The sequence below is a fragment of the Octopus bimaculoides genome, chromosome 25, assembly GCF_001194135.2.
Source record: "Octopus bimaculoides isolate UCB-OBI-ISO-001 chromosome 25, ASM119413v2, whole genome shotgun sequence".
Classification (NCBI taxonomy): domain Eukaryota; kingdom Metazoa; phylum Mollusca; class Cephalopoda; order Octopoda; family Octopodidae; genus Octopus; species Octopus bimaculoides.
In genome coordinates this window covers 24549404-24560221 of record NC_069005.1, presented here as the reverse complement: position 1 = coordinate 24560221, position 10818 = coordinate 24549404, and the positions used below count along the sequence as shown (strand labels likewise).

The following is a 10818-nucleotide window of genomic DNA, read 5'->3' as shown; positions in this document are numbered from 1 at the left end:
GGCACACACAAGAGCAAACAACAGGCACCCAGCAGGTATCAGCAGGCAAAACATGTACAAAAGAGGTTCACAATACATGAGTCAAAAACAATTACAGCACACCGCAGGTATCCACACCTGCGGTGTGCTGTAATTTTTGTCTGATCAATTGTAATCGTATTTATTAACCGGATAAGATAACAACATTTAGTTACGACGCTTTGCGTTCCGAGTTCAAATATATTCGAAATATTTTTTTTTCCGAGGATCGATACGCAATACACAGCCGGCACCTATACGTGATACTTCAGCCATCCGTTCAGTAAGTGGGCAGTTGCCAAACAGCCTATACCTATGGATGTCTATGGGCACCTATGGAGGGCTGTCTACGGACACCGCTTCCAAAAGGCTACTCAACATAAACGGTCATTAACATTATAATGGTTGAATGTGTGTGTGTATCTATGTATAAATATATTAACTTATGACCAACTTTTTTCTGATCTCAAACCACACGGAAAAAAGATATGAACACAAACCGATACAAAAGTTAAAAGCTGTACTGATTACAAACAGTATAAATGGAACTGTACATAGACAGAGATATTTTCCCAGGGGTATCTTCTGTCGTGGCCACGAATTGGTGAGGCTTTATAAGATTTGGTGGAAACTCCTCAGTAAGACCCCTCCTCATCTAGAGAGTTAAAGTGTCTCTATAGTACCTCCAGAAGATTCTTTTCTATGTATTGTAACCATTTAAACTTTGTTACCGGTCTGTAGATAAGATAATTTCTTTCTTATCTCCCACCAGACACAAGAGGCCATAGATTGGGTCATACCCTTCATCTTCATCAAATATTAAAAAAAAATCTCATTTTTCATTCTCATATTTTCTGATACAAAGCTGTCTGTTTTTTTTTTTCTTTTCTTCAAAACCAAATTATTTCAATTTTTCCCAACCATTGAGACATATTCTTGAAGGAGGAAATGGAATGGAAATAAATTCCTTAATAACGTACAAAACCCAAAGGGTATCAATGAAGAGCAAAGGAGATGTAATGGAAGTTAGTTTCTAGTAAACAACACGAAATATTTTTGGTAGATTATTTAGCATGTATTCCTTTTACTTATTTAGCACGTATTCCTAAACGCAGAATCAGAAATAATTCTTAATTATTCTAGGCTTCGTGTCGTTATAAAACGACTTAGAATTATGATGGAAGAGTAAATGAACTATGATGTTTATTTATGTCTATTTGAGGAAAAATACTGTCTAATTGTAAATCGTTAACTTAGCATTCTATCAACTGGAATGTCCTTGTCAATTTGTATAAATTATTTTAACTGTTTTCTCCCGCGAGACAGGAAGCAGCAGATATTTTGGAGATATGGTATGTGTGCTCAGTATTTTTAAAAGTGCAACAACACAAATGAAGAGAAATGAGAACTGACGAAAGAAACAGAGTGACAGACTCCCACTGAATATGTATATATGTGTATATATATATATCTATATATATGTAATTTTATTTAAAAGAGTTCCAACTCTCTGTTTTTTATGTTTTTTTTATTTATATTCTTGTAAAATTAATGTGGGATATAGAATATGGAATATATAATATAAAAAAAGATGGATAGTACAATGAAATGGAGTATTGAATGTCTTATTGAATATATGGAATATGTCTTATTGAATATATGAAATATTGAGTGTTCAATATAAAGGATTAAATATATAAATATATAAAGGCGAATACGTATTTTCTATACCTTGTGGTATTTCATCATGGCCGGTATGACAGACTGTCTATGTATATATATATATATATATGTATGTTTGTATGTATGCTTATATATACATATATTAGAATAATATAGTTTGTATGAAGCATTGTCTGATGTAGATAATTGTTTTAATTGTTTTGTTTTTAAGTCAAGAAGTAATTAAACAACTCGATGGTATAAATACAAACCATCAATTTGTATTATTTTTTATATGATGCATTGCTTTGACTGAAACTAAAAATATTCATGCGTGTTTGTATGTATGTTTGTGTATTATATATATATATTAGAGAGAGAGAGAGAGAGAGACAGATAGACAGAGACATGGACAAACAGACAGATAGATAGATTCATACACAAAAATATATATACAGGGTGTCCACAAAGTCTGGTACATGGGGATTAACACATACTTTAAGAAATTATTATTTCTTATATTTAATTGTTTATGTTATAATTTTATTTACTCCATGTAAAGACTTTGTGGACAACCTTTGTATATATATATATATATATATATATATATATCACAAAACCCACATCAGAAACAAATGATAATGCAAGCAATCCTAATAACTTAATGGGAAGAGGAAATGATAGCCTGCAAAATCCCTATCTGTTTCTCGGACCTACTCGCGAAACTACGGATAATGATTCGTTAAACAGGTAGCGAACAGGGTTTGTACTGTTTAGTAGAAAACGATCAAATAAGATATTGTGAATTTCTTCTTGCATTTCCGTAGAGAAATGGTCATAACAACAATAATAGCGACAGTCGTAAATGAAATGAAATGATAGTAGGGAGCAAAACTACTCGTCGACTTGACTTACCAAAGTTTTTTTTTACCTCTTTACTCGGTCACTTTTGTTACTCATTTACTGCTAGCCAGTGATGTTGTAATAACTACCAAACATATTTCAGAATCAGACACAAAGAATTAACCCATTACCTCCCATAATTCTATTAACTGGAATTTTTTTTTTATGAAACTTTGATTTCTAGCATAAAACAGCCTTAGAAACACGCTGGTATGATCAAAATAACATTTCAAAATAACATTTTAAATAGAAATAAGCGAGATATTGGGTGAAAAATTAGCAAACCTCATTTGAATATCAGAGAAATATACCGAGTAGATATAGCAAAAAGGTTAGATATGTGTAAATATTGACAGATAATTACGAAATTTGTAATTTTTAAGTGATCTCATATGAGATCACTGATAGGTAATGGGTTAAGTACACAATGTAATAATTAATTTTACGCTGTAAACTTCTCCAGCATGTTTCGCATTTTCAGTCCTTTCTTCTCGACGAATGACCATACTTCAAAGCGTTGACTTCTACTTCTTGGTTGCAGCGTAAAATTAATTAGTTTGTTTTCTTGATTGTTTTAATTATTTTTTTGGATGTCATTATCCTTTACGATATATAATTATTACACAGCTGAGATCTTAAATCCAGATTACATGGGATTAAATTGACTGATTAATACAAAAAATAAAATATATAGAACAGAACATATCTCTTACCTCAAGCACCATAATAAAGAGTATGACAATGCTCCCTATATGTATTCCCTGGGAGATGTGGTGTACCCGTTCATACTCATCTTCGTAGTACTGAGCCTCCTTCCTGTAATCCCGACTGTCATTCTCCTTGCCAACGTAATGGCCGAACAGATAAAAACTTTCCTTGATGTTGTTTATATGTAACACAAACAAAGGAGGTTCCGACACATTCCCAGAATGCAGTTTATTTTCTTCTGTTTGTAATCGCGCTTTCTTAGAATCATCGTATCCACTGATGTGCGGTGAACCCGGTTTGATCCTAGTGTTTTGGGGTAAATCCTTAGTTACTGTTCTGTTGTCTGCTCCCTTCGCATAGTATCTGGTGTCGCTGTATTTGCGTTCCACTGTTTTCTGTCGTTGTGCTTCTTTCATTGTAACGTCCCGTGGACTTTTCATTGCTTCCCTTGTAATCATAGAAGGTTTTGTTATGCTAATAATGTTATTATTAATATTATAATTAAAATTATCATCATCATAATTATTATTATCATTACTATCACTACTACTAATATCACTACTATTAACACTAGTAATACTACTATTAGTACTACTATTGCTACTATTTTCAATAATAATAGTAGTATTGCTACTGTTAATAGAAATACCACTGTTACTATCAGTCGTACTACCACTACTACTACTACTAATTGTAGTAACAATATCACTGATATCGTTACTAATAATACTAAAACTACTATTGCTTTCGCTACTAGCGTTATTAATATTATTATGACTACTACTACTACTACTACTGTTTTTATGACTATTACTACTTGTATAAATATGACTACTACTACTATTGTTAATGTCTTTACTGTTAGTGTTTGTTTTACTGTGTTTATTTGTGTTTTTGTTATTGTTATTAACTTTGTATTTTTGATGTGTGAGGTTTTGCTTTTTGCCCGTAGAGGGCGTTGTAGTTCTTGAAACTGCTAGGTTGTTTGCAGTCCCATCATTCTTAAAGGCACTGATAAGCGTCACGTGATCATTTGAGTTATGTAAATGGCGCCGTTCCGTGTGACGCTGCGTGGTGGCGGTCGTGTCACATGTGCAGTTCCCATTTGTCGTTGACACTTTTGTGGAATCTTCTGTATTTGGAAATACTTTATGCAGAGCCATACTTTCTCTGAGCTTTGAAAACACTGATTCAAAACTTTTTCCTTTAAAAGATTTGAACTCGTCTGGATATGAGGTTTTAAGGAAGTCTACAAACTTTGCAAGTTCAGCTTCTTCATTCTCAAATCGAACTGAAAAAAGAAAAAAAAAAGAAATAAAAAAAATGTACGAAAGATTAACAAGAAGATTTAAATTAGATAAATAGAATTAAGCACTTTATCAAGGATTGACACAATAAATTCCTTGTTTACTATCAAAATTCTTGGATCTTGTTTAAATATTGATCTGTTTCTCAAAAGCAAAGAAACGACCAGCGAAACGGCAAGAATTTTATTATTTCTTGATAAGCTCTGGATGAGGTTGGCGGCAATTTTCAGAACTCTTAGACATTAAATGTAAACAGATGTGAAAGAGGAAAGAAAACAACAATATTATTCAATTCTATAGAATTGCTTGCTTGAGTAGAATTATATTATCACAAGATTTCTGCTTCTGCTTCTCCCTTTCTGTCTCTTAAGGTAGTGTCTTACAATTAAAACTGTTTGCAATTGGTTTCTTTCAAATGTAAATGTAGTCACTGCTTACAATTAAGTTCTATATTACATATCCTTTACAGGCTATCGAATCTTCAAGAAGATAATTATACAATCTCAGAGAAAATGTCTAATCGATTTCTATTTTAATGAGTGTTATTAATGACTTAATGAGAGTTTTAAATAAATGATACTCCCAAGCGGATGTAAATATATGATATAGTTCATATTAACATAAGTCCCACTTATGCAAATATGAAGTATTCCATAGTTGTTCCCTTTGAGAGAGTGCCAGTCCAGAGAGATATTTTGTCGATAGAGAAAGAAATGTACAGATATTTATAGTGAGAGACAGGGTCCCACAGTGAGCATTTATGAAAACGCCTTTGCTTCACTGTTATCATTTAAAATCACAGTTTTACAAACAGTAAGAATTGAATTAGATACATCCAATAATAGTTTAACATTGTCTTCCAGTTGTAATATAAGAAGAATGAAATAAAATGTGATTTGAAAGAAACATAAATATGTAACATAAAATATGCGATTCTCTGTCCGTCCCATGCTATCTTCGGATCAGAATGATTTTCAAGTAATTTATTTGGAGAAACGAAATAAAAATAGTGAGTTTATTCAATTTATTTATTGAATTCATGTGCGCAGCGTAAGGAAAAATAAGGTTTATGTTTATTTTTGGTTAAAGTTTATTTTTTGTTTGCAAGCTACCGAAAAAAAAAATGTCCATGAATATTTCATTCTCATATACAAAAATAGATTATGTGATGAAAGGCAAAAGATGAAGTTAGGGAGAAGAAAGAGAAAGATAATAAAAATAACAGATTAACTACAGCTTTCAACTAGTAGAAAAAAGTTGTTGAAGTTGTAAATGTACTTTGATTTATTGAATACAGCTTCTGCCATCTCTTGAAGCCACTTACTTTTGAGGAGGATAGGTAAGCTATTTTACAAGAACCGTCTGTAAATTCAAAAGTCAATTCTATCGTTTGTAAAGTAAATAAGATATTTCTCTTAACTTAAATATTTGTATATATATATACAAATATGAAATTTGAGAAACAAAAATTACGAAAACATTCCGTATCGTGAATAAAAAAATAATTCAACGAGATTTACAATTTAGCACTTTTTGTGCATAAGAAGTTTTGGTAAAGATATTTTACCGAAACGTTGCATTAATATCAGGACTATTATTATAAAAATTTCCCCCCTAACATCGTCAGCTCCAAATATTACTAACACACACACACACACATAGTTATTCATGTGAAAAATTTAATATGAACAAATAACATATCTAAATTTCTCTCAAATCAGCCAGAAAGACTCATATAATGATTAAAATAGAAATCTGACTAAGAATGATATTTATAGAGAAGTCATCTAAATAAATGTAAATATTGTAGAATGTATATAATGAATTTGCAGAATATTAAATATCTTTAACATACATGTTTTCAGTTAAAAGTATGTAAATACAATATATTAAACCTTTGCGGAATTGACAACGTAAATTTCAATAATTTATCCAGTTATACGGCACCTAATATAAAATTTGTTTTTCTGAAAATGAAAATAGAAAGCTAAGAACTTTCTAATTCTTTCAAAGACCTTTTGTATTTAAACAGAATATATACCTTGATTTTAAAAGAAGCATTTTAGATTAACAAAAAAATTTTTTTAATTTTACCATCTTACCATCAGCAAAGAGACGAGTATCGAACCAGTAAATATTAATGGTGTTACTTTCATTAACTTGGTAACTGCCCAGTTTATATATTTAACAGTTAGTTATTGTTTTTATTGTTTCATTGGGTGCAAACATCGAATACAGAACTAACTGTGTGGTTCTGTGTTCGATCCCGTAGTACATAAGTTTCAATAAATTTTCTGCCGTAGCCTCAGGTTTACCAATACCGTGTGAATTGAATTTGGTAGATGTGAATTGAATTTGGCACATAGCATATGTCTACTGACATATGCTATGTACGTATATCACTACATAAAGTAAACTTCTGTTCCCTCAGGTGTTCCGAGCTTTTGTCGCAGTGCATGGTCAGAAAGCGATTGTCACTCCCGCCAATTCGTTAATTCGAAACTCAAATTAATTTCCCATTTTAATTGGCTGAAAATTACAATTTATATTTCTATATCGAATCAATATTTCATTCCTTCATTCCGTTTTTTCTATCAGGGCTGTTTTTCTATTTTTCGTTTACCCTGCTCGCGTAAGCGAAAGCAGGATATTGTAGTCGCTCGTGTTTGTCTGTGTGTTTGCAAAATTACTGGAAAACGGTTGAACGGATTTTCACCAAATTTGGCAGAAATACTCATTGGATAAGTGGTTCGAACTCATTAAATTTTAGTTTGATTGTCTTCAAAAATGGTGGACGGGTGAATCTTAATGCTGTTTTCTTTGTTACACATGCATAAAAAAATAAGCAGGGTAAATAACTCTTGATGTAATTTTGTTAAAATATGAATTCGTCTGGGAATATATTTATTAAATTAAATTTTATTTTATCCTTGCGTGCGTGCAGGGTATGCCCCTTTTTTTTGTTGCAGTCATTCCCGTTTTTAACATCTGAAAATTACGAATTTATTATTTCTTCCTGCCGCTTTCGTCATTAATTTTTCTTTCGTTTTTTTTTCCCCCATCAATATCTCAAACTTATATTTCAAATCTGTTTTAAATGGTATTCAGCTTTTCGGTTATATTTTCATGGTGATTATGCTAAACAGTTGGCAATCCAACGAAATATACTTTCTGCACACTAAACTCTACACGTTTGATAACTCTCTCCCTTATACCACTACTCCGTTACTTCTCGCAGTGGTCATCCAACATACAAGAAATACCATCTACATGACTATATTCTCAACCAACCACCAATTACTGCTACCATCAGAAATAGTGCTACTTCACCAAACAAATTACACCCACTACACTTACAATCACACCACTCACTAAATATCTTCAATATCTGATTCCAAGTTTCGCATTTTAAGCTCTTCCATGGTTTGCTTCTAATTAATATTTTTGCCTGTAACATTTAATTCCCCTTCGTCAACATTTAGAAATAGTAGCCCCATAATCAAGAAATACATGTCCATGGTTTTAACATCCATTTGATTAAAGGATTTTGCTTTTTTCAGTTTGTTTTGAAAGAAAAATTCTTTTGTTAAATTATTTCTGTTTACGAAATAAATTTGTCATAAAACATTTAGTTTTCTTCGGTCGTTATTATAACATATATAATTCATTTGTTGATAAGATATTATCTTTTTCAACTACATTTTCTCTGAAACCTTCAGTATAATATTGCTAAAGATTACTTCACTACAATAAGCACTTCCCAATAAATCACTAATACAGAAAATTATTTAACAGAAATAGTTTTAAATTGAGTTGCAACTGTAACCACCCTCCTCCTTAGCATGAAAGCATCTTCATTTTATAAAATGTAAACCAAACATATTAACTGAGACTAATTGCACAAGCAGAAACATAATCTGTGTCCCCTTTAATTAGTCACGTAATGAAGTTAATTGTTGTTTAATTTAATTTTATACACGTCGTTTATGATTATCAGAAATACACATATAGCCAGACAAAAATAATGCTTGGTTGAGAAGGATGGTATCTCTTAGGTGTAAAGATAATAAAATACATACGAGCAGAAGATTTCTTCTCATTCGACAAATTATAAGGAAGTCAGATGAGAATGCACACATATTTTCAGTTGTAGAACACAAGTAAATCCAAAAGCAGCCTGACAATGCTGATACAGATGATTACTAGATTACCTATAAATAAATATTCAGAGACATGTCGGTATGTCTAGCTGTGAAATTAACCACAGCAAGGGCCATTTCGGCTGCTTAGAATGATCATCAGCAAGTTTCATTTTTACTTATATCATCAAGATCCGCTTACTCCCACCCCACTTCTCTAGACGTTAAAATAATTGTAACGTAAAGCTACTTATTAAAGTGTAAATTAGTATGCGGTGTCTAGACAAAACTCATTTGCATATTGGTAGCTGTTTTTTTCTCACTAAATTCCTAGCATATCAATACAGTGTGTGTATGTATGTGTCCATACATACACGTATGCATTCAGTTACATGCATGCATACATACATACAGGTTAGAAACCGGTTCTTTCTCTATTGGCAAGAAATCTTGAAATAAACTGAATAATGACATACGTGTGTGTGTGTGTGTGTGTACATATGCATGTATGCATACACGTGAATCCCGATGAATTGTCAAGTAACAATGAATCAGGTGAATTCGAATCTCATTACAAGCTATTGAAAAGCCTTCGTGTATCCAAATTTCATACTGATATTCGTAACACATAGCAACGAGGAATCAAAGAATAAACGTTTCTTTTTCTTCTTTATTTTTGTTCTGTGCAGTTTCACATCTCGGTCTGACGTGCATCAGTTTAAATTCTTCAGTAGAATATTGGTATGGTTGCAAGAAGAGTTTGCTGTCTGAAAGGGATACTCTGAGTGAGAACATCTTGAATGGGACCTTCTCAAAAAATAACGCAGCCGATTCAATAGAAACAGATCCTCATTGCCTGGAGGGTACCTTATTTGTCAACTCTGCAAATGTGAAAGGCAATGTTGACCTAACAAATGATGCATGACACTCCACCAATTCATCACTTTAAGAGCCAGTTTCATCCACCGAGATTGCATGACAGTTTAATTCATTTCCAAGGATGAAGGAAAAGCAAAGTGGAATTTGATCTCATAACACAAACGATCATAATAAAATGAGGTAGATGGTTTGTCGGATGTTCTACCGAGTCTGATAAATAGTACTGTAGACTGAATAAAACCAGTAAAACGGTTTCTCTGTGTTTTAGCCGCTCTGTTATAAAATATCTGAGTTTATTTTCAGATATAGGTACAGTATAAACGCATGTACATGTATATGTATACATATTCGTACATATTTCTATTGGCTTTTCCACTTCTAAAATACACACACACATACATACACAATACATACATACAGATTTATACGCATATCATATGTGAAGAGGGGTGTGTGAAATCCAGGTAATTATTTTGGCACTTATACGAATCCTGATTAACAAAAAATGTATGGACGATAAAAGAAAATTTTCCACATAAACCGAAAATCTAGATTTACATCAACTGCAAAGCATAACGTATAATGAATAAAAGAATGAAGATGTTAGTATCATATTTATTACCCGTTACGATCGTTTCAACAACAAATGTTTTATAAAAATCATTTAACATTCTGTAATCAATATTAACAATAACTGCATATGCATTTCTATTGATTGAACTTCATTTGTTACTGTTATTGCCGTTCCTCTCAGATTTCTTTCCATATTTATTGTCCTATCCCTATTTTAGGATCTTTTTTAAAACGGGGCCACATTTTTCATTAACGAAACACTTTGAAACTTGGAACACTGGTAGAATGTGTCATATAAAACATTTTTTTCTCTTAGTCTTCTCTAAAAAAAAAATCCCTAAGTTATTCCATGTTAAAGTTGTCGTATTTCTGTAATTTCAACCAATCACTGACGTCCATTCAGCCGATATACATTAAGTGCCGACTACATAAACAAACGATTCTGAAACAATTCTATCGGTGATAGGGTTAGGGTTAGGGTAAAACAGCAAATTTAAAAAGAAAAAAGCAAATAAAACGAAGAAGAAAAAAAGAAAATGAAAAAAGCAAATTTAAAATGAAAAAAGCAAATTTAAAATGAAAAAAGCAAATAAAACGAAGCTATGGCTTAATCAGCCAAAGGAGTGAAT

General features: G+C 31.9%; 1 protein-coding gene across 1 annotated transcript in view; it reads right to left on the bottom strand.

Annotated features, from left to right (window-relative positions):
- Positions 1 to 10818, bottom strand: part of LOC106880459 (uncharacterized) — a 139635-nt gene that overhangs the window by 108230 nt on the left and 20587 nt on the right. Inside the window, exon 4 of the mRNA XM_052976615.1 lies at positions 3297 to 4582. Coding sequence (XP_052832575.1) covers positions 3297 to 4582 — 1286 coding nt within the window. The remainder of the gene's footprint in view (positions 1 to 3296; positions 4583 to 10818) is intronic.